At 48.0% G+C, this 23,524-nt stretch overlaps 1 protein-coding gene across 2 annotated transcripts in view; it reads right to left on the bottom strand.

Annotated features, from left to right (window-relative positions):
* Positions 1-5,294: 5,294 nt before the first annotated feature.
* The window catches only part of FBF1 (Fas binding factor 1), a 31,726-nt gene continuing 13,496 nt past the window's right edge, over positions 5,295-23,524 (bottom strand). For both annotated transcript variants that reach the window (XM_050919219.1, XM_050919220.1), the window contains exons 14-30: positions 22,663-22,740; positions 20,975-21,069; positions 18,461-18,510; positions 17,137-17,184; positions 16,850-17,005; positions 14,954-15,054; positions 14,227-14,433; positions 13,443-13,550; positions 12,525-12,664; positions 11,696-11,814; positions 11,227-11,349; positions 10,027-10,212; positions 9,032-9,208; positions 8,010-8,147; positions 7,765-7,903; positions 6,403-6,533; positions 5,295-5,513 (exon numbers count right to left, since the gene is read on the bottom strand). In XM_050919219.1, coding sequence (XP_050775176.1) covers positions 5,430-5,513; positions 6,403-6,533; positions 7,765-7,903; positions 8,010-8,147; positions 9,032-9,208; positions 10,027-10,212; positions 11,227-11,349; positions 11,696-11,814; positions 12,525-12,664; positions 13,443-13,550; positions 14,227-14,433; positions 14,954-15,054; positions 16,850-17,005; positions 17,137-17,184; positions 18,461-18,510; positions 20,975-21,069; positions 22,663-22,740 — 2,080 coding nt within the window. In that variant the 3' untranslated portion in view covers positions 5,295-5,429. The remainder of the gene's footprint in view (positions 5,514-6,402; positions 6,534-7,764; positions 7,904-8,009; positions 8,148-9,031; positions 9,209-10,026; positions 10,213-11,226; positions 11,350-11,695; positions 11,815-12,524; positions 12,665-13,442; positions 13,551-14,226; positions 14,434-14,953; positions 15,055-16,849; positions 17,006-17,136; positions 17,185-18,460; positions 18,511-20,974; positions 21,070-22,662; positions 22,741-23,524) is intronic.

Genomic DNA, 23,524 nt, shown 5'->3' with positions numbered 1-23,524 from the left:
GTGGGCGGGGCATTCACTCAGGCCAGGGCTTTATAAAGCTGCGCACAAGCGACCAGGGAGCTTAGCGAACAGGAGCTGCTAACAGGGAGTTTTGCAAGGGAGTTCTCCAGGTGAAGGAGGAGCACAGACAGCATCTGTGGGGTAAGTGACTGTCTGCAGTGTTAGGGTTTGTGTGTGTGTTTGGGGGTTACTTGCTGTGTGCTGAGCTTGTGTTTGTCAGTCTGTTTGGTCTGTTTGTTTGAAGGACCGTGTGCTGTAGCTGGCAGTTGGAGGTGGAGCTACTAGGAAGGTTTGAAAGCTAGAAGCCTCTGGTAATTGGCTGAGCCTTAACCAGTGGGCGGGGCATTCACTCAGGCCAGGGCTTTATAAAGCTGCGCACAAGCGACCAGGGAGCTTAGCGAACAGGAGCTGCTAACAGGGAGTTTTGCAAGGGAGTTCTCCAGGTGAAGGAGGAGCACAGACAGCATCTGTGGGGTAAGTGACTGTCTGCAGTGTTAGGGTTTGTGTGTGTGTTTGGGGGTTACTTGCTGTGTGCTGAGCTTGTGTTTGTCAGTCTGTTTGGTCTGTTTGTTTGAAGGACCGTGTGCTGTAGCTGGCAGTTGGAGGTGGAGCTACTAGGAAGGTTTGAAAGCTAGAAGCCTCTGGTAATTGGCTGAGCCTTAACCAGTGGGCGGGGCATTCACTCAGGCCAGGGCTTTATAAAGCTGCGCACAAGCGACCAGGGAGCTTAGCGAACAGGAGCTGCTAACAGGGAGTTTTGCAAGGGAGTTTGGAAGGGGAGTAGGAAGGGAGGGGGCTCCCTTGTTGGTCTCATCTGTGACCCATTGGTCCCTTGAACCCATAACCTGAGCCACATCGAAAACCCTTCTGTTCACAGCAAAGAGGAGCGGACAGAGAGCTGTAGACAGGAATTTGAGACTTTGACAGAGGGAGGCTTAAAATGGTGAGGAGGACCCGTAACACCTGTGCCAGCACTGCTTCTGTCTCCTCCACCTGCGCCTGTAGCCAGACAGAGCACCAAAGCATGGATGCTTTTACCCAGATTCTGGTGTGGGCTTGCAAAGACTGTAATTTGCAATTTCCACTTACTGATATCCAGGCTGGGGGTGGCATCCAATGTGAAAGGTGCCTACTGGTGGAATCTCTCAGGCAGCAGGTGGGAGAGCTACAGGAGGAGGTGGCCTGGCTGAGGAACATCTATGTCCATGAGCAATTCCTGGACAGTATCCATGTGGAGACAGCTGATGGTGCTGTCCCAGTTGACGGGACTACTGACACTGCAGTGGAAGAGGAGATGCCTCAGGGTGTACCTGACACACCAGTGGAGGAGGAGGCTCAGGGTGGACACGGCCAGCTGGTTACTTCTAGCAGCGGGCAGTGCTCCACCGCTGCTGCGAACCCTCCTGTTGTGGTAAAAGATACAGCAGAGAAGAAATCACCCCCAACAGTTAAGGGGGTGAAGTCTCGTACCCCTAAGGCTGGGAGGTCTGCTGCCACCACTGATAAGAAACGTAGGGTAGTGGTGGTTGGAGACTCTCTGCTGAGGGGGACGGAGACACCCATCTGTCGCCCTGACCGTTCATCCCGGGAGGTATGCTGCCTGCCAGGGGCCCGTATCCGAGATGTTACAGAGGCTTTGTCGAGGATTATCCGGCCTTCTGACTACTATCCCATGCTACTCATCCATGTGGGCACAAATGATACTGCGAGGTGTGATGCTGAGCAGATCAAGAGTGACTACAGGGCTCTGGGAGTACGGGTTAAGGAGTTTGGAGCGCAGGTGGTATTCTCTTCCATTCTTCCTGTTGAAGGTAGGGGTCCGGGCAGAGACAGATGCATTGTGGAGGTGAATGCCTGGCTGCGAAGATGGTGTCGCCAGGAGGGCTTTGGCTTCCTCGACCACGGGATGCTACTTGAGGAAGGACTGCTAGGAACAGATGGCGTTCACCTTTCGAAGAGAGGAAAGGCCTTATTCGCGCACAGACTGGCTAACCTGGTAAGGAGGGCTTTAAACTAGGTTCGACGGGGACAGGTGAGCAAAGCCCACAGGAAAGTGGGGAACAAGACCTGGGAGATGGGTTGGAAGCAGGAGGGAGCACGGGCTATAATGGCAGAGAGGAAGGAGGGTCAGGGCAAAGCTGGGAGACAAAATCAAACAAGTATCTTAGATGCCTTTATACAAATGCAAGAAGTATGGGTAATAAGCAGGAAGAACTGGAAGTGCTAATAAACAAATACAACTACGACATAATTGGCATTACTGAAACTTGGTGGGATAATACACACGACTGGAATGTTGGTGTGGATGGGTATAGTTTGCTCAGGAAGGATAGACAGGGGAAAAAGGGAGGAGGTGTTGCCTTATATATTAAAAATGTACACACTTGGACTGAGGTGGAGATGGACATAGGAGACGGAAGGGTGGAGAGTCTCTGGGTTAGGCTAAAAGGGGTAAAAAACACAGGTGATGTCGTGCTGGGAGTCTACTACAGGCCACCTAATCAGGTGGAAGAGGTGGATGAGGCTTTTTTCAAACAACTAACAAAATCATCCAAAGCCCAAGATTTGGTGGTGATGGGGGACTTCAACTATCCAGATATATGTTGGGACAATAACACCGCGGGGCACAGACTATCCAATAAGTTCCTGGACTGCATTGCAGACAACTTTTTATTTCAGAAAGTTGAAAAAGCTACTAGGGGGGAAGCTGTTCTAGACTTGATTTTAACAAATAGGGAGGAACTTGTTGAGAATTTGAAAGTAGAAGGAAGCTTGGGTGAAAGTGATCATGAAATCATAGAATTTGCAATTCTAAGGAAGGGTAGAAGGGAGTACAGCAGAATAGAGACAATGGATTTCAGGAAGGCGGATTTTGGTAAGCTCAGAGAGCTGATAGGCAAGGTCCCATGGGAATTAAGACTGAGGGGAAAAACAACTGAGGAAAGTTGGCAGTTTTTCAAAGGGACGCTATTAAGGGCCCAAAAGCAAGTTATTCCAATGGTTAGGAAAGATAGAAAATGTGGCAAAAGACCACCTTGGCTTACCCTTGAGATCTTGCGTGACCTACAAAATAAAAAGGCGTCATATAAAAAATGGAAACTAGGGCAGATCACGAAGGATGAATATAGGCAAATAACACAGGAATGCAGAGGCAAGATTAGAAAAGCAAAAGCACAAAATGAACTCAAACTAGCTATGGGAATAAAGGGAAACAAGAAGACTTTTTATCAATACATTCGAAGCAAGAGGAAGACTAAGGACAGGGTAGGCCCACTGCTCAATGAGGAGGGGGTAACAGTAACGGGAGACTTGGAAATGGCAGAGATGCTTAATGACTTCTTTGTTTCGGTCTTCACTGAGAAGTCTGAAGGAATGTCTAGTATAGTGAATGCTTACGGGAAGAGGGTTGATTTAGAAGAGAAAATAAGCAAAGAGCAAGTAAAAAATCACTTAGAAAAGTTAGATGCCTGCAAGTCACCAGGGCCTGATGAAATGCATCCTAGAATACTGAAGGAGTTAATAGAAGAGGTATCTGAGCCTCTAGCTATTATCTTTGGGAAATCATGGGAGACGGGGGAGATTCCAGAAGACTGGAAGGGGGCAAATATAGTGCCCATCTATAAAAAGGGAAATAAAAACAACCCAGGAAACTACAGACCAGTTAGTTTAACTTCTGTGCCAGGGAAGATAATGGAGCAGGTAATCAAAGAAATCATCTGCAAACACTTGGAAGGTGGTAAGGTGATCGGGAATAGCCAGCATGGATTTGTAAAGAACAAATCATGTCAAACTAATCTGATAACATTCTTTGATAGGATAACGAGCCTTGTGGATAAGGGAGAAGCGGTGGATGTGATATATCTAGACTTCAGTAAGGCATTTGATACAGTCTCGCATGATATTCTTATAGATAAGCTAGGAAAGTACAATTTAGATGGGGCTACTATAAGGTGGGTGCATAACTGGCTGGATAACCGTACTCAGAGAGTAGTTGTTAATGGCTCCCAATCCTGCTGGAAAGGTATAACAAGTGGGGTTCCGCAGGGTTCTGTTTTGGGACCGGTTCTGTTCAATATCTTCATCAACGATTTAGATGTTGGCATAGAAAGTACGCTTATTAAGTTTGCAGATGATACCAAACTGGGAGGGATTGCAGCTGCTTTGGAGGACAGGGTCAAAATTCAAAATGATCTGGACAAGTTGGAGAAATGGTCTGAGGTAAACAGGATGAAGTTCAATAAAGATAAATGCAAAGTGCTCCACTTAGGAAGGAACAATCAGTTTCACACATACAGAATGGGAGGAGACTGTCTAGGAAGGAGTATGGCAGAAAGAGATCTAGGGTCATAGTGGACCACAAGCTTAATATGAGGGGAGGGGACTGTCTAGGAAGGAGTATGGCAGAAAGAGATCTAGGGGTCATAGTGGACCACAAGCTTAATATGAGTTCAACAGTGTGATACTGTTGCAAAAAAAGCAAACGTGATTCTGGGATGCATTAACAGGTGTGTTGTAAACAAGACACGAGAAGTCATTCTTCCGCTTTACTCTGCGCTGGTTAGGCCCCAACTGGAGTATTGTGTCCAGTTCTGGGCACCGCATTTCAAGAAAGATGTGGAGAAATTGGAGAGGGTCCAGAGAAGAGCAACAAGAATGATTAAAGGTCTTGAGAACATGACCTATGAAGGAAGGCTGAAGGAATTGGGTTTGTTTAGTTTGGAAAAGAGAAGACTGAGAGGGGACATGATAGCAGTTTTCAGGTATCTAAAAGGGTGTCATCAGGAGGAGGGAGAAAACTTGTTCACCTTAGCCTCCAATGATAGAACAAGAAGCAATGGGCTTAAACTGCAGCAAGGGAGATTTAGGTTGGACATTAGGAAAAAGTTCCTAACTGTCAGGGTAGTTAAACACTGGAATAGATTGCCTAGGGAAGTTGTGGAATCTCCATCTCTGGAGATATTTAAGAGTAGGTTAGATAAATGTCTATCAGGGATGGTCTAGACAGTATTTGGTCCTGCCATGAGGGCAGGGGACTGGACTCGATGACCTCTCGAGGTCCCTTCCAGTCCTAGAGTCTATGAGTCTATGAGTCTATGATAGGCGACAGCATAAAACCCAGAGAGAGAGAGAGAGAGATGGGCATAATGAAAAGACCATCCAGGCTCTGAAGGGCTCACAGCTGAAGTAATGGAAGACCTTAGGCTGTAGGGCTCTCAGTCAGACATAGTTAAAAATTCACATGCGAAGGGGTTTGTGTTTTTTTTTTTTTTTTTTAAAACTAGCTGCAGCCTGACTGAATGTATCTGACTACTTATATTTTTCCAGCCATTCATTTTTGGATTTTTAAAAAAGATTATAAATTAAAAAATCTCCCATCATCTTCGTAAAAAAAGCCAGCTCAACCAGCACTGCACGTGGATCTAAACTCCTCATGCTGTCTGGGATGACATGTTGTAGGAAGCTTTCTTCAGGGTCTCTAGAAAGAACTGCTCGTCTTCCAAGAAATCCCGGTCCTGCAGAGAGAGAGAGAGGGGAAGGGCCATCACTGGTTGTGGCTGGAACTCCCTGAGAGTAGAGTACAGATGCCCACATGCCTGGTAGATAATCACTGTCTTGGGAACTGACATATAAGGTAAGTATCAGAAGCAGTCAAAGCCTAGGCTTTGACAGGTGAGTGCACCAGCAAGTACAGTTACTTACTTTGTTGTAACTGTGGTTCTCCAAAATGTCTTGTCTGTGTGGATCCTAGTTAAGGCATGCATGAGGTACATGTGCACCTTGAATGGGATCCATACAGACAACCTGAATAACCTTTCTTTCCTAGATAGGAACATGAGGATTCTAAGGAATCAAAGCGGAATTCCAATTGTGCAGGGGTGTTGGGGGAAGAGCAGGTGAGTGATTGGAGAATCTGGAGAGAGTAGGACCAAGCACCAAAAGAACAGGGATTAACCACCTTGATATAGCACCTTCCATCTGAGGATCTCAGAAAACTGGGTCTGAAGCAGGACATACACCCCACTCCAGTGGTGACCAAGGTTGTAAACTAGCAGCCCAAGTGGGACAAGCCAATGAGAAGCTTTGATGATCTGTTTGGCCAAGAATTTATGACCGTCATTGCTTCTGTTGTTTATCTACTTCTGCTTTAAGCGTATAAGGGAAACACCAGGATGTCTGTTCTCTAAAATGACCCTTTTGTGGCACAGCACAGCACAGCTTTACTGCCCAGCAACAACCTCCAGATAAAGACCCATCCCTTGGCAGGTGGCACTGAGCCCTCGCTGTCTCTCTTCCTGGGAGAGTCCAGATGGTTTCCAAGCCAAAGCCAAAACCCAGCTCAGTAGCAGACCTGAGGTTGGGTCCCTTTTACATCTGAGCAAATGCTACGGAACCTCATCTTACCCGCTCAGCTGTGTGCTTCAGCAGCACTAGTCTGGCATACAACTCAGCAGGTCCCGCTCCTGCTGTGCCCTGGGTGCCCCCCATACCGCCAGAGTTGTGCCAAGGTAAGTCAATAACAGGAGGGGGGAAATCTGCAAAGAAAGCACAATAGTGCAGAATACAGGGTTAGAGCAATGAGGGACATCGGTGTATTCTATAGAGACACTCAGAGGGAGGCAGGGAAGTTGGACCCACTAAGCTTTCCTAGTATTATTGCTGTGTCCATGTTTTCATGTCCTGGGGGAGTATGGCAGTCCCTCTTCCCAGCCTGTGACCTGAGGAAACTGTGGGGATTAATTATAATGATTATGTGGCACTTCTATAGCCTCTTTCATGCAAGGATCCTAGAGTACTTAAACATTTAATTAACCCTCTGGAGCAGGCAACTCATTAGTCTCATTTTACAGAAGGGAAAGAGAGAAGTTAACCAATTTTCCCGGTCCAATGCAGCAAGTCAGTTGTGGAGCCAGGAATGGAAACCAGGACTCCTGACTCCAATCCCTTGCTTGGACCATAAGCCCAGATCCCTCTTGTGAAGAGGCGACTTCAGAACTCGACTCAGGTCTTTATCCTTTGAAAGCCAGAGAGCTGCCCCGCCCACTCTGTGAGATGAAGATGCAGGAGGTGCTGTCCCTTTGGCCTGGTCCACACTTACAAATTAGATCAACCCAGTGATGTCGCTCAGGGCTGAGAAAAATGTCGTGCCCCGAGCACTGTAGTTAGGTCGACCTGACCCCTGATGTAGGCCCGGCTAGGCTGACAGAAGAATTTTTCTGTTGACTTAGCGACTCACTTTTGGAGAGATGGATTAACTCCGCTGACGGAAAACCCCTTTCCGTTGATATAGGTAGCGTCTACACCACAGTGTCACAGCTGCAGTGCCGTAGCTGCGCCACTGTAGCAGCTGCAGCGTAGACATGCCTTTCCTCTCATTTTCTTGCTCACAGGAACATGGGACTGGAGAGGACCTCTTGGGTCATTGAGTCCAGTAACCTGCTATCACAGGCAACCCTGGCACGTCGTTCTGCTCATACATTTATCAAACTCCACCTGAAAACCAGTTTGGTTTCTTGCCTCCACTCCTCCTGTTGGAGACTGTTCCCTAACCCCTCTCCTTTGATGGTTAGAAACCTGCTTCTAAATTTCCAGCCTAACTTTCCTCATGGCCAGTTTATTCCCATTTATTCTAGAGCCAACATTGTCCTTTAGGTTAAATAGCTCTTCTTTCTTCCTGGGCTTCCCCCCAATGTATTTACAGAGAGCAATCACTGAGAACAACCACTCAAGAGCTTTTCTGTTGGCAGGCGTGAAGGAGCAGCTTACAGTGTGTGGTGGAGAGGCTCTTGGTTTGAACATCTGGGTGTGGCACCCGGGGCTTGGTCAGCAACTGCACCGGGCTGTTTGGCAGCTCCTCTCGCAGCTGTTCAAGCTGTCTCCTTTGATGAGCCAGGTTCTGGCGCTCCTACCCCGCCCGAGGAGAGAGAGGAAGAAAAGCTGGTTTAATAGGGTCTGGCATGTTGCGGCACGTAGAAAAAAAAACGAGAGGGGAAACGCGAGGATCTGATTGCCTGGTGCAGGTGCTGCTCCTGCTGCCTCAGCCGTTCCAGCCGCTGCTGTACGGTACCCAGCCTCGTCCGATGTTCTGATTCCACCTTCTTCGCCTCTAGCAGGGCCCTCTCTCCTTCCTCGTACTTCTGTGAGGACAGCTGGGGGACACAGCAACACAGAGAGTGGGGGGCGGGGGAGCAAGAGTGTGACGGCACCCAGCCGGGAGGAGAAAGAGCCGTGTACGCGCCTCTGGAAACCTCGGGTCATTTTGTATAGACCATGACATCCTGGACACTCCGATCCTCTGCTTACCCACCATGCTAGTAAGGCAGGTGCAGCAGCAGGGCAAGCTTCCCCTAGGCCACCCCACTCATGGGTCTCAACCAGGATCTGGGGGATCTCTCAAGGATCGAGTGGGTGGCTCCATCTCCATGGTTCCTCTGCCAAGGCTTGTTCCACTGGGAACTCTAGTCAGACCACGGTCATTTCACACAGGCCACCCAAAAGCCACCAGATAGGAATGGCTCTTGGTTGCCAGGGACTTGGTCTGGATTTGAATCTCTGTCAGAGGTGGAGGGTTCTGTATCTCATCTCCTACCTCCTGAGCCATCCAGGTACTCTCCTCCCCCTCCCCCACTGTGGATCAGACACACAGATCCTTATATTATGAAGTAGGTCTCTGTATCCCTTTTTTGTTTTAAAGTGCTAAATCACTAACAAACATTCATGTAAAGAACCATCGCTCATGGCTGTTGACTTCTATAGCTCTTCAGCCAGAAATCCCAACGTGTTTTATCAAGGGAGAGGGATATCGCTCTCCCCCATCACAGAGGGAGAACCAAGGCACAGAGAGATAATTGAGGTGCCCAAGCTTACCCGCAGGATGTCACTGGAAGAACGGGGAACTGAAGTCCCATTCTCAAGTCTTTGCACCACTGTGGCCTCCACTTCCTCTATGGCCTTTCCTGGATCCTAATGGGGAAGGATTGTGGAGGCACTGACTGCAAGGGGTTAAGAGAGGAGGAGTCATTGTCCTTCCTACCTTGCTCATGCTGTCAATCTCCTCTGCCCTCTGTTTGACGTGCAAAGCGGCCGCATTAAGCCGTTCCTTTTCGAGCCTCAGCTCCTGCCTCTCTTGCTCCACAGATTCCCTTTCTCTAGCCAGCTGCTCCTCCTTAGCCCTCAGCTCACTGGCCTTGATTTTCAGATCCGCTTGTTCCTAGGAAGAGAGCATCAATGGTGGCTCTATATTGGCTCCTGTCTCGAGCACTCATCTCAAGTGCTCAGAGAGATCTGTGATAAAAGAGCCCCCCCAAACACCTGGCCCACTGGAGGGCTGTTCCCTGCTGTACATTTATTTACTAGAGCGCTGGCTTTGTTGTGCAGGGGAAGGTCCCCAAGCATTAGCATGCAGTTTGTTTCCTTTGCCCTGCCCAGACAAAACAGCTGGCTCAGGAATCTGGGCCAGTCAGAGGAAGGATTGGAAGGTTTCCCTTTGCCTACATTATTCAGGGCTCCATGTCCCCCTATAGACAACTCCTTCCTACAGCAGGAACACATGCTACAGGCAAAGTGCTGCACTGAGACTGCTGTGCTGCTCAACAACCCACAGCTAGTGGGGTGAGAGAACACCATGCACTGCACTCCTCCTTTCCCTGCCCCGGCAGCTACGTCCCTGATGCCAAGAACATGCACCAATAATGGTAATTTGTTGGCAGTAATAGTATTAGTCACCACCCAGTGATTTATAAAATACTCCGACAATCAGATCTGCTCTTACGCTGCCATCATCTGTATACCTGGAGAGAGAGAGAGATTTCCTATGGTGATGCTCAAAGGGGGTGGAGCACGGACCACACGGAGATGGGGAGTGAGGAGGATGCAGGAAGGAATTTACATCGTTACCATGTGGAACCACTGAGTGGCTGGAGAGGAAACATCTCAGCGAAGCTCTGTCCAGCTGCTCTAGCCCATCAGCTGACAAAGCTGAATTCAAGCCCTGACGGACTGAAACGGGAATATGCTTCGCCGGGGTACCTTTGCCAGGGTCATGATGGCCCCTTCCCTCTGGGAGTCTATCTGCAGGGCACGGTCGACATCACGCTCTGTCCGCTCCTTGCTCAGTTTCTGCTGGGTGTGGAACTCCGACCACTCCATGGCGAGCTTTCGACGCTCCTCTGCGCACTTCTGCATGACCGACTTCTGCTCCTCCAGCAAGACGTTCTGTGGGAGCAAAGCTTGAGAGATGCAACCAAGTCCTCCAAACCAGAGAGATGTAGGGAAGGTTGGCTTGAGGTCACAGAGAGTACCCATTCCATCAGGAAAGAGTGGAAAAGGAGATCCTTACGCTGCTCTTCAGACTGAAAAGGATTCCTGCTACTAAGATTCCTGCTGCTGGCTCCTGGGAACTGGGTATTATTCTTGTACCCAGACAGCGGAACCCCCTCTCTGTACTATTGAGGCAGGGTTTTGCACTGTTCCCGCAACACGGCAGTGAAGCAGAGGTAGTGACAGTAGATCTCACTACCCTGTGGTGAAGTCTCTATCAAACATCTACAGAGTTTAAACAGCAGTGCTTTTCAGGAGGGGAACGTTACAGCAATGGGTTTTAAAAGTACCGAGAAACTAGTACCCTCCACTTGACATTATTTTCCTGCCTTCAGCCACAATCTGAGGCTTTTCTCGCTCACGTGACCTAGTGTGCGTCATTGTTACTCTATGCAACAACCAACGTCTGCCAAACCTGGACAAGCCTACCACCTTCTTGCTGACCTCGTGCCATCCCAACGCCGCCTCGGTCACTCACGCTGTCGATCACTGTGCCGCATCTCTGGGAAGAGCAGATAGGTGCTACCCCAGCAAACACAAAATGCTCCAGCTCCAGGAGCACATGTGCCTTGCCCAAGAGTGACAAGTGATGTCTGACAGGCTCACATGCTGGCTTATGGTTCTGACTGAGCAGGAGGCCAAGATTATTGCCAAGTAAAGCGTAGGGTACTGTGATGCCTCACCGAAGCCCCAAGTGGTTAATCTCCAAGTGGAACTGCTTCCTGCCCCCAAATCTTCTACTCCTATTAGATTAATATCCTTGAGCTATGCTGAATTCTATGGGGATTTATTTCCATCCTGCCCTTTGTCCTCCAGCAAAAGGATTTTTCTCCTGGCCTTGATGCCATCTGAATGAATGCTACATAATGGGAACACTTCCTCCTTGAGACCATCATAACAACACCGGACCTTTGCCCGCTCCAGCTCTTCTCTCTCCATGGTCAGCTGCTGGGTCATCACCCTCCGCTGCTCCTCTAGCGAGCGCTGTAGAGATTCCACTTTGGATTGTTCTGCTGTCACCCTCCAGCGTTCCTAGAGTGCAGAGATGACAGCAGACAGAGGGAAAGCAATGCGTGGGTTACGCGAACCTATGGTACAATCATGCCTTAAACTGAAGCAGATATTTTCCCACCACCACCTCCGTTTTCTTTGACTTCAGGGCAGGGCCTGAGCCTTGGAGGTTCAGGCCCTGCCCTGATTTTTTCCCCACCAAGCAGGGAGACAGTTTTTCACCTGTGGAAAAAAACTGGCCTCTCACTCTGACTGTCTGCAGGTTGAGGAGAGTTCTCATATTGGATACAGAACATGCAGGGCCCGCCCACCGTCAGAGCCATTATCAGACAAAGGCTGAAGACACAGGTTGTCGGCCTCGCATCACCTGCTCAAGGAGACGAGTTTGCTCACTCAGCCTGGCCTCCATTTTAGCGATGACCTCCTGCAGCCGGCTCCGCTCCTCCTCCATGTCCCTCTGTTGTCGTGTCAGTCTGTCCTGCAGCACTGAAGGGAGAAAAACCACCGTGCAGCAAACTGCAGCCATTCACAGGCCAATCCCACAGTCCAGCGCAAGCCACCATTATGGCCGTCTTACAAAAGAAGTTGCAAGGACGGATCCTCAGCTGGTTTAAATCAGTGTCACTCCAAAGGTGCTGCGCTGGTTTACAACAGCTGGGAACTGACCTGTCTGTCTGGGAGTGTAGTCTCGCTACAGGATATTCCCGGGGAGACACTTTCAGCACAGAGGATCTTTGGCATAGTTGTCTTGCTCAGGTACAGCCCTGGACAAGGCATTGTTCTTTTCAGAAAGGTGAGTGCGTAGGAGAGCCACAAATGGGAACAGCTGCCGGAGTGGACGGATGATCTTGTGATTAAGACACTGGACAGGGATCTAGGTCCAATTCTCTGCCACCAATTCCCTATGTGCTTTTGGGCAAATCACTTAATCTCTCTCTGTGCCTCAGTTCCCTGTGTATAAATGGGGCAGGAATCATCTTGCTCTCTGTTTGTACAGCACCTAGCACAATGGGGCCTGGTCCATGATTAGGGCTCATAGATGCTTCCACAATACACAACTCCTTTTGGACTGTAAGTTCTTTGGGGCAGTGACTGTGTGTGCATACAGTGGGGCTCTGATTGAGGTTGGGGCCCATAACTGCTACTGTAATAAATAACCATGACTGTGATTGCTAGAAAAAATAAAAAGCAGGTACCCCTGAGCTGTTCGTCCCGCTGACGGGCTCCAATCTCAAGCTCCTGAGACGTGTTGTGGTGAGTAGCCTCCACCTTATAGGAGAGGTCACTCAGGTTACTGGAAAACTTCTCCATCTGCTCAATGACGCCGTTCAGAGACCTGCAAGAGGTAGGGGTGGGGCCACAGTTACGTGGTAGCTGCATTGATTCACACTGGGTTCATGTTTTCAACATTATCCTCATGTGACGAGGGGCTAGAAAGTTTTACTTTACAACAAAACCTTGGATTCTGAGCCCAACCTGTGGCTTCTGCAGCAGGGTCCCTGGGCAATAAATACGCACCACCTTGCCTAGGAGCTTGAGTGGATACAATAGCTTTGTCCTGAACCTCTCTTGCTCAGTTAACCCCTCCTCTCGGTAGCACCAACGGACAGGAGCTGCTTTTTCTCAGGGGTAAACAAAGCTCATTTATTGACTGACAGAGCTTGAGAGGTGGTGAGGGCAATTTACTTGCTGAGCCAGTGGCTTCTGTGCAAACACATCACCAGTGTCAAGTGTTCTCCCTTTGGTTGGGATCCACCCAACACCCCAGCCCTACCTTTCCCTGCAGACAGGCCCCTGCTTGGGGACTGTGCCCATAGATGCCGAGGCCAGAAGGGACCACTGTGACTGTCTAGTCTGAGTGCGTGTGACTATTCCCCAGCCATCCCATGAAGGGCTGTCAGGTTTATGGAGCTTGCTGTGAGAGAGCATCCCAGCTCTGTAGCAGCTCTGTTTTTCAGAGAATCTCCAAGCCATGAAGGGAAGAAGCAACCTACTCGGCTGCTTGTTGTTTTCTTCATAACCGGAAGAGGAACCCAACCTCCATCACGGTCTATGTGGGGTGGGTGGGGAGCTGAAGGACCATGCCAAGGAGGCCGTGCTGGGTGGCATGGTACCTGGTATGGGAGGTAGCACTGGTTACTGCGTCAATCTCCTGATCTTTCAGTCGTTTCAACCTCTGTAGCTGCTCTTCATGGTCTTTGCGCATCTCCAGAATGGACGCCCTGTAGGATCCAGAGGGGAGGAGCCTGTTAACCATGTCTAGTTATTTACGTTCCCTGCAGCCTATGCCACAGTCGGTGCTCAGACACACGGCCCTCGTTGCCACAGCAAGAGCCCAGAGAATGGGAGCAGCCGGCTGATCTCGGCCCCTGGCTGCGGGTGATGGTGGAAGGTCACTGGATAAGCTCGGGGAGACAACTCATTCCTAGAGGAAACCTGCTGATTCCTGCCCAGGCATGGGTGGAGAGGGGAGGATAATGGGCGGGAACCTCAAAGGACTCTATGCCGGTGCAAGTCCCTGTGCCCTGCAGTGACAGTCCCACGCGTACCTGCCTTGGGTGATGCGGGCCAGGTGAAGCCTGTGCTCAGGGGCCTGCTGCCTGCTGGTGAGAGCACTCAGCCTCCTCACAAACAGATGCAAATGCTCGTGGCTAGCTGCATAACTCAGGAGATCGGGACAAACCTTTAATCACTTCCCACCAGGGCTGGGGTTATTTCACACAGTTGCACTAACCTGACTTTTCCTGACACCAGGATCCCGGCCAGGCCCATTTTCCCATCTGCTCAGACATGGATTCAATATCTTTTCAAGAGCTTCGGCCCCTTCGGGAGGTGAATAATGTTGAACCCCAGATGCTCCCCGCCAGGCTGGCTGTCCCCTCCTCTAACCCTCCTTACCGCTGCAGCTCCCGCAGCCTCTCCACCTCCTGGACCTTCTCCTGCTCCAGCTCTGCTAGCCTGCGCTGCTGCTGTGCCAGGAGCTCCGACTTGGCCCGCTCTGCGCTTTGGCAGTGGGACAGGTACTGCGCCGCCAGTTCCTCGTTCTCCTGCCGCAGACTCGCCTCGCGCTGCCGGGAAGATTCCTCCATCACCTTCACACGGCTCCTGCCCATGAGGAGAGACACGGAAGCTGGAGGAGCTGTTTGCACAGTGCCTGCTGGGCTGGGGTACTAATGGGTGGTTCTGATCTGAAATATGATGCTTAGGGGTCAATTTTCAAATGCAGGACCCTAATTTAAGTGCCAGTTTAGGTGCCTGCTGCTGATTTAATAGTAAATAAATAATAATACCCAGCTCTTTATATTTTTGTATATATAATATGTGGCGCTTTTCATCACTAGATCCCAAAGCACTTGACAAAGGAGATCAAATCCCCTTTTACGGATTGGGAAACTGAGGCACAGAGGTGCGAGGTGTCGTGTTCAAAGTCACACGGCATGTCAGCAGGAGATCTGGAAGTAGCACCTTGATGCCCAGTCCTCTGCTCCAGCTATAAGCTGGACCAAGTGCTGTAAGCGAGGCACTACACACCCCAGGAAAGCTGCGCATCAGGCAGGATCCTGAGTGTGGGGGCAAAGGTCCATGTTGCTGGTGTGCATGTACGTGAGGTGTAGGCCCACGATACCTGTGTGCATTTTCAATGAGCTCCAAGTCTTCCTGATGACGCTGCTGTAGACTCTCCAGGAGCAGCTTCTGCTGATTCCTCTCCAGCTCCAGCTTCCGCACCTGGATGTGGAAAGTCACCAAGATGGGCTAAAGAAGACCCTTCTTGGCTGGGGTGAGACACTGTACCCCATGCTCACCACTTCTATAGGATGATGATATATTGTGTACAAAGTATGCCTTGTGAGGTATCATTTGAAAATGCATAATCTACTGCACATTATTGTCATGTTAAAATGTGTGTATCAGCATTGTACATGGAGCTATGGATTGTTACTGAAATATACTGTAGTTCCAGGTAACTGGGTACTGTAGTACTTGATGCCATATGAATTAATGCCATGTAATGGTAACAGTTCCTTCCTGAGACCATCACTTTCATTAAACAGACCATTTTCTCAAAGAACAAGGCACACCAGGTAGGTGCTAAAAGGCCATTACTTGTTCAGTTAGAAATTCACCAGCAGGAGAGTTATAAACAAAGTATTTACAGTTCATCTGAAGGACAGCTGGCAGGGCACATACGCAATAGAACTGCATGGCTCTATGTCCCAGTGTAACCCACACACCTCCTGGGTGTGGTGTTCTAGTGACACCGAGACCACTTAGAGAGAGATACAATGAGTTTGCTCTGCAGCCTTAGCGAACAGCCAGTTGGCTTTTAGCTCGTGCACTAAGCTCCGGAGGTCCCAGGTTCAATCCTGCCCGCTGACGACCGGGGTTACATGAGCAAGGACTTTTCCAGTGAAAAGGGTCAAGATATAAGAGGGTGGGAAAGACATCTGGCCACCTCTCCTCCCCCCATCTCTACTCACGGCAGCAAGATCACTTGAAAGACAAAGACCCATCATTGAACTAGGGAGAGTGGTCCAAACTGCAAGGCTTTCCAGTCAGCATGGACTGCTGAAAGTTTTGGGTCAGAGAAATCCTTTTGCTTTCAAATCTGATTTAACTTGGTAACGTTTAGGTCAGGAAATAGCTTGCGTATTTCTCTTATTTCTTTTGTAACCAGTTCTGACTTTTATGCCTTTACCACTTATATTCGCTTAAAATCTATTTTTCTTTAGTTAATAAACTTGTTTTATTCTTTTACCTAAACCAGTGTGTTTTGATTGAAGTGTTTGGGGAATCTCCAATCAGGTGAACAAAGGCTGGTGCATAATCATTCCCATTGATGGAATAACGGACTTTTCACGAGCTTGCACTGTTTGGGGGTGGGGGTCCTGAGCAGTGCCAGATGCACATTCCTGGGGCACCATGCTGGGGAATTTGCCTTGTATGTAGTTCATGAGTGGCTGGGAGAGCATTCCTTGTAATGGCTGTGTGTGAGCAGAACCTGGAGAGGCTGCTTATCACTAGCAAAGCAGCGTAAAAGGCACCCTGGGATGGAGAGTTAAAGGGACCCAGTGGTTCAACAGTCCAGACTGTACCCTGTGGGATGTCAGCTGGCCTGCAGTCAGGTCCCTGCAGAGCAAACCAGTGCACATGGAGGACGTCAGCATTCACCCTTAGTGCAGGGGTAGCTCACTGGGTGGCAGCCAGCAGGTGTGCACAGAAAGCAGGAATCTTGAGGCTTTACTACAAGGGGTGCAGCTAGAACATCTCTGTGAGCCCTCCCTGCGGCCCTCAGCAGGCTGACCTTCTGTTACCTACCCAGTTCCTATCTCTGGGCAGGGATGAACCACGTCTCTGGCACCCCTAATCCTGCTGCCCTTTGGAGCCCAGGTATTTCCTTCCTAACTGTTACTATCACAGCCCAGTACGATCACTCCTAGTTTGGCCTCAGCGGGAAGACTGGTGTGAATACAGAGAGGCCAATCCTGCCTCTGCCCTCAGCCCAGCAGGCTGGGTCCCTTACCTGATTCTCCAGCTCAGCGAGGCGAGTCTGGGCACTCAGCAGCTCCGCCTGGTGCCCTGCCACATTCTCCTTCAGCTGTGCCTGCAAAGTCACCAGCCTCTTCTCGTACTCACTGGCATTCAGCAAGCTCAGGGCCAGGGGTTCGGCCTGCAGGAGCTGCAAGGGGAGAGCACCGAGGGGTGGGAGAAACAAAACCAAGCCCAATTAGAATGAAGAGTGGCAGAAGCACCCTGTCAGCCCAGCACGATGCAGTGTCCTCCTCTGCAGAAGACATGCCCTGTCCTCACCTGCTGTGGCAATGGAATCTGCTGGAGAGGAACCCCAGACATGGCAACCTGCAATCAAACAAGGAAAAGCTCAGCCACCTTCTCCTCCTAAAGGCCTCCACCCCCGTGGGGAACATCTTAACTCTACTGAGCCTGGGAAACCCCTACAATGGCTGCCATTAATTTTGGTCCTACTTTGCACCCTTCCTCTAGGCTTGCCAATCCTTCTCTGATCTTACCCCACCGCAAATCTGGATCCTTCCTCCCAGAAGACTCTCTAGGAAACCTCCAAAGGATCTTGTCCCAGAAGGCAGCATGGGCAGGACAGGAGACTTCCCACCTGCCCCAGAGCAGGCAATGGAACAGACTCGGTCTTTAGTTTGGTCTTATTGCTTGAGATGGGCTCAGGAGTAACAAGATCAATTCCTTTTAATTAAAACACAGCCACCCACAATGGAGGGCAGGAAATGAAAAGGACCCAAACGGTCTAGCTCAGGGGTAGGTAACCTATGGCACACGTGCTGAAGGTGGCACACAAGCTGATTTTCAGTGGCACTCACACTGCCCGGGTCCTGGCCACCGGTCTGGAGGCTCTGCATTTTAATTTTATTTTAAATGAAGCTTCTTAAACATTTTAAAAACCTTATTTACTTTACATACAACAATAGTTTAGTTACATATTATAGACGTATAGAAAGAGACCTTCTAAAAACATTAAAATGTATCACTGGCACACGGAACCTTAAATTAGAGTGAATAAATGAAGACTCGGCACAGCACTTCTGAAAGGCTGCCGACCCCTGGTCTAAGTTCAGCTTCTCAGTGAGGCTTAAAAGCTATGTAAGGATTGCGGGAGACACTCATTTTTAATAGCTTTGATAATTTGCCCCCTTAAATTGCTAATAAATAAATACATTTTACACACACACACACACACACCTTTCACCTCAAAACTAAGAAAACCTGGCAAAGTAAAACCCAATAACTAGCTAGAATCCAAGTCTCATTATAAATTACCACACTCACATGTGTATTCTGAGCACTGCCAGTCAAGGGCCTCAAAGCTTTTTTTAAACACTAATTAAAACCTCACAGGACTCTTGGAAAGGAAATAAGGGTGTGTTATTTCACCCCTTCTACTGCTGAAGCAATGGAGGCATGGAGAATATAAGTGACTTGCCCGAGGTCACGTTACGTAGCCAGTCAGTGAGACAGCAGGGAGCAGAATGCAAACTCCTGATTCCAACTTCTAATCCTGCATTTTAGCCACTGAAAAATGACTGTACAGGTAGGGGTGTATTATCCCCAATACACCATGGTCGGTGTTGTAGCATCTCACACCTACCTGAGTTAGTGTGGGAAACCCAAGACCCTCTGGATATCCTTGGAGAGAAGCTGTAAGTGGTGAAAATTCAACACATTTAACACTCAGACATGGCAGTGGATTTAGGCATTTTCAATGTAAAGAGCGGAGAGACGGTAGCATTGGAAGCAGAAATAAATGAAGCCCTTCCACCTCTAACCATAGGTGTGCTGCTTCAGCATGAGGAGGACATGCAGGTGTCATAAGGGCTCCAGCCACTGAAGCAGTGGGGGGGCAGATACTCGAGACCACACGGGCAGAGTGGAGCCATGAGGGACTGGAAGGTCCTCTAGGCACTAAAGAAAGATGCATCTTTAATGAAACCCTTGGAACCCACAAGTGCCTCCTTGAATGCTTTAGGCACATTCATCCCTTCACCTGCCTTTCTACATCCCTGCCAAGGAGCTGACTGGGGCAGATTTCTACTCTGTGCATATGGACTGACATGGCAGGTGCTCGATATGCAGCACTGGCCTGGTTTTCGTCCACAACCTCTCCAAATCACTAGGACCCGCAAGTGCTCAGCACCTCTAGGAAATCAGGCTATACTGTACTACTTGCGTCCAAGGACCCAGGCATGCAGTGCAGGTCCTGGCAGGGTCAGCAAGCTCTCCCCTTCCAACCCAAGAGCCACCATTTCTGCACCCTCCTTCGAACTCCTCCTGCTTGGCCAGCCTCATCATGGTGCTCACCCTCCAGACAGGAGGCAGATTACTGACCTCATGTGAGACTGAACCAGCTGTCATCACCCTCCATGCAGAAGCCGAGTGCGTTTCCTCTGCGACGTGCCTGCCCTCTGGCAGTACCGAGAGAAAGGGGCTTCTGGTTCTCACCAGCATCTGGCTCCCACAGCCTGCACTGCTGCTCTTAAGTCACACAACTGACCACACGCATTTGCTTTGAACCCTTCACGTTGTGTGCTCCTTCCAGGCTCCAACCCAATATCACCTGGCCACCTAAATGGGAAATACCTCCCACCCCCATTGGCTTTGATGTCATCCCTTTGACACATGACTGAGGCCACTGTCTGCTACTTCCCGACTATATAATGTCCAACCTCTTTTAATACAGAAGTACCTCAGCGTTACAAACACCAGAGTTACCAACTGACCGGTCAACCACACACCTCATTTGGAATAGGAAGTACATAATTGAGCAGCAGCAGAGACAAAAGACCCCAAAACACAAATACAGTACAGTACTGTATTAAATGTAAACTACTAAAAATATAAAGGGAACATTTAAAAAAAAGATTTGACAAGGTAAGGAAACTGCGTCTTGTGCTTATTTAATTTAAATTAAGATGGTTAAGCGCAGCATTTTTCTTCTGCATAGTGAAGTTTCAAGGCTGTGTTAAGTCAATGCTCACTTGTAAACTTTTGAAAGAACCATGATGTTTTGTTCATAGTTATGAACAACCTCCATTCCTGAGGAGTTTGTAACTCTGAGGTTCTACCGTAGATTTCATGGAGAAAAGTTACACATGAGCCAACAGGGGGCAGTGCTCTGTAACAGCTGGCACTGAGATGGGAATAACAGGATGGCTGCAGATGGCTGACGGTTACCCACCTTCCCGCATCCCTGCATTGCATGCTATGTGACGGGGTGGGTAGGACAATGAGGGTGTGTCTTCACAGCAACTAGACACCCGCGGCTGGCCCATGCCTGCCAACTTGACTCAGGCTGTGAGGCTGTTTCATTGCAGGATCCTACAGCCTGGACTCCAGCCAGAGCCCTGCAAGCCTGAGTCAGCTGGCACAGGACAGCTGTGGGTTTTTCTTTGCTGTGCACACATAACCTAAGGGGCTAAGACCAGGATGCAAAGCGGTGAAAGGATGAGGTTGAATGTTTAGGTGGGGTAATCCAAGGAGGTGAGCAGACTGTGGAAGTGGAGGATGAAGAGCAGAGATGACTGAGGAAGGCTGCTAGCGTGTTAAGGAAAGCATGGCTGCACAGGTCTGGCCCTTCCTCAGCACCAGAGGGGCCATGAAAAGAAGCTATGCCAGACACTAAACTAGCACCCATAGGCTGTAATTGGAGAGGACTCTGTCCAAACTCAGAGAGTGTGGAGGTGGCAGGGGGCAGAGACTGGTTAGGATCTGACCCCTTCCCACTGAGACAGAGAGAGAATATGATCAGCCACACATCTATCTACCATTCATTTGTGGGACAAGCCTCAAAGGTCCCTACAGACAGCACAGCAAACATGTTAGGGCTTTTGGGATTTCGTAATGAGACCTTTTTGATACACAATTCAGAAGCCTTGCTAGGCCTATCTTTTCTCCATTTTCATCTCACCTTCAAGGGCAATGATGCAGAGATCATTTCACTTTAAAAGATACAACTCTGTATTCCCCATCTAAGGAGAGAGAGTATAATTTGGGAATCCTCCAGGTTACACAATGTCTCTCTATGTCTCCTGATCACTCAGCTAGGTGCATCAGCAGTGTGTGTTGCCTCCCCAATAGCTGGGCCAATTTGGGATGTGAAACATACCGGCGTTACTGGTGTCTCCAGGACGTGCCCCTTTCCCGGACTCAGATGTAAGAGATGAGGCTTGTTTCTGAGTGGTTAGCCATGGAACGGGATACCTGTGGGATGCATAGAGTAACTAGAATGCCATTATAGCCCCACAGCAGGGCGTGTGTGGAAAGAGAGATTAAAGGGGTATTTTCTAGTTAACATGCATCGCTTTTGTAAGAAGAGAGTTTCACCAAACATCCAAATCAGCAGTTTTGTACAGCACCAGGCCTACGGATTCCTGCATGTGGAGTCACAAAGGGATGGTGTTCAAAGGCCAGAAGTTGGAGGTGTCAATCCAAGGTGATTTGTCTTTAAAACACACTGCACCCGATCTCACTGTTCACGCACATCACAGATTTAGAACAATCAAAAGCCACCACAAAGTTCTCTTCCTGCCTACCCTTATTTAGGGTGGACTGATTTAAATCAAAATCATTTAGATAAATAACCAGGAAATCAAAGTATTTAAAATCATCCATTAACATCAGAGCAAGCAAGGAACTTTGATTTAAATAATTTATTTTAATCATGTTTTACATTTGTACTTCTTTGTTATTTTCCTAAAGAAAAGCTGATTCTCATTGGTTGGTAACCAAACATATTTAATTGCATAGGCTTGACTCTAAATTTGGTGCTTCTTTTTGCCACTCAGGAGGGTGCACTAGATCTGTACACATTTAGTTAAGCAATTATATAGCTTACACTTACATTTGTTCAGAGAGCCTTAATTTTTACATTTCTTTATGCTAGAAAATGGTGAATGATGCATTACTTATTTATTAGCTGATGATTAATTTTTTACTTGTGATTTGTATCAAGCTCTGTTTGGATGGAAATTTAAATTTAATTAAAAAATGTACAAAACCAGAATTTTAATTGGTTTTAATTTAATAAAATGACCTTAAATGTGCTGGATACATAAGAATTTTTTTTTAATCACAACATATTTTGCATTTCAAACTAACTAATTTATTAAATAAAGCAAGTATTATCTGTATTTAGTGAATTCAACTGATTGTTTCTGGTCACCATGTCCTGCAAGATTTTAAAACTAGTAGATCTCATTTTCTTAACACCTAGTTTTTATTCCTAGATTGAAAGAGGAAAACAAGTTCTCTGTTTTTTCAACTCCCAAAAGTTGAAAGTTTCTTAATTTTGAATGACTTAGTCATTGAATTAAACTAGTTGAATAATCTGAAATGAAGAAAATACTCTCTGCACATGCAGAAGAGGCTACGCTGCTGTCAAAAGCTGGTTTAGCACTTCAACAAACTCTGGTTCCATATGCTTAGCCAGTGACTTCCACCAGTTCGGTGGTCTTTTTTTAAAATTTGACAACAAACATGTACCGCTTAATTCTGTTTGTATTTAATGTAAATGATTTTAATAAATTATAAGAAGTTTAGGCATTAACTCAAATGATGAGTTTCACATTTAATTTTAAATACGTTTATTTTACAAAATATGCATTTAACATAAATCAAAAACATCTGATTTAAGTTTAAAAATCCAATTTAAATAAAAAAAACTAATTTTTTTAAATTGTTTTTTATTTACCCCATTTCGACCCCCAATACTCTCATGTCTGACACCATTTTAATTCATTCAGCAGTTCCTGTTGAAAAGGCAGATTAGTAGGTATAAGTATAGTGAAGTCATACCCTGAGTCTTCCGTCCTGGTGGACTTATCTTCTGGGACAGCAGACCGCTGAGGCTCTCTCACAGAGGGAGCTGGTTGGCTGAAAACAAGAGTCACTTATATGAAAGAGCAAAGAATATTAATATAAATGGACAGTGAGGGGGCCACAATCCTCCAGTGTCAGCTACAACTCTATCTTGCAACCTCAATGACAATGAAGGTCTCCCTTCCATCAAAAGCAATTGCCTACTCCTAACAGAGTTATGGAAGTATTCAGCATTCACTTGGTTTGAAACATTAAGCCTGATCTACACTACAGAGTTAGGTCAATGTAAGGCAGCTTACGACATCGACCTAACTCTTTAAGCGTCTACACTACAATGTTGCTTCTGCTGATGTCAGTTGCCCACTACACCAACTTAATAACTCCATCTCCACAAGAGTAGTGCTAGGTCGATGTAGTTAGGTCGATGCAGTGTCAGTGTAGACACTGCGCTGCTTACATCAGACTGTTCCGGCTGTCAGCCCTGGGCAGTGGGGCTCCAGCTGTCAGTGCCCCACGCTGACAGACTGAGCAAGTGCTCCTGGTGAGGACACGCATCACCAACAGAAGGAGCTAGTGTGGACATACAAAAACTATTTAATTACTGTGGTGGCTCTGCGTCAACGTCGATTAAATCAACTTAATTTCGCAGTGTAGACGTGTCCTTAATTGCAAAGGCTGAAGGAGCAAATGCACACAACAGTAAACTGTGACTACACCCTACCAAGATACTTCATTTTTGTCTGACAGACTCTTCCTAATTATAGCCATCAATCCTGCTTTGGGCAGCAAAAGCCATAGCCAATTTGTTTTCAGCTGTAACTCTACGTTAATGAAGATT

The sequence above is a fragment of the Gopherus flavomarginatus genome, chromosome 12, assembly GCF_025201925.1.
Source record: "Gopherus flavomarginatus isolate rGopFla2 chromosome 12, rGopFla2.mat.asm, whole genome shotgun sequence".
Lineage (NCBI taxonomy): Eukaryota > Metazoa > Chordata > Testudines > Testudinidae > Gopherus > Gopherus flavomarginatus.
This window is presented reverse-complemented; position numbering and strand designations above follow the sequence as displayed.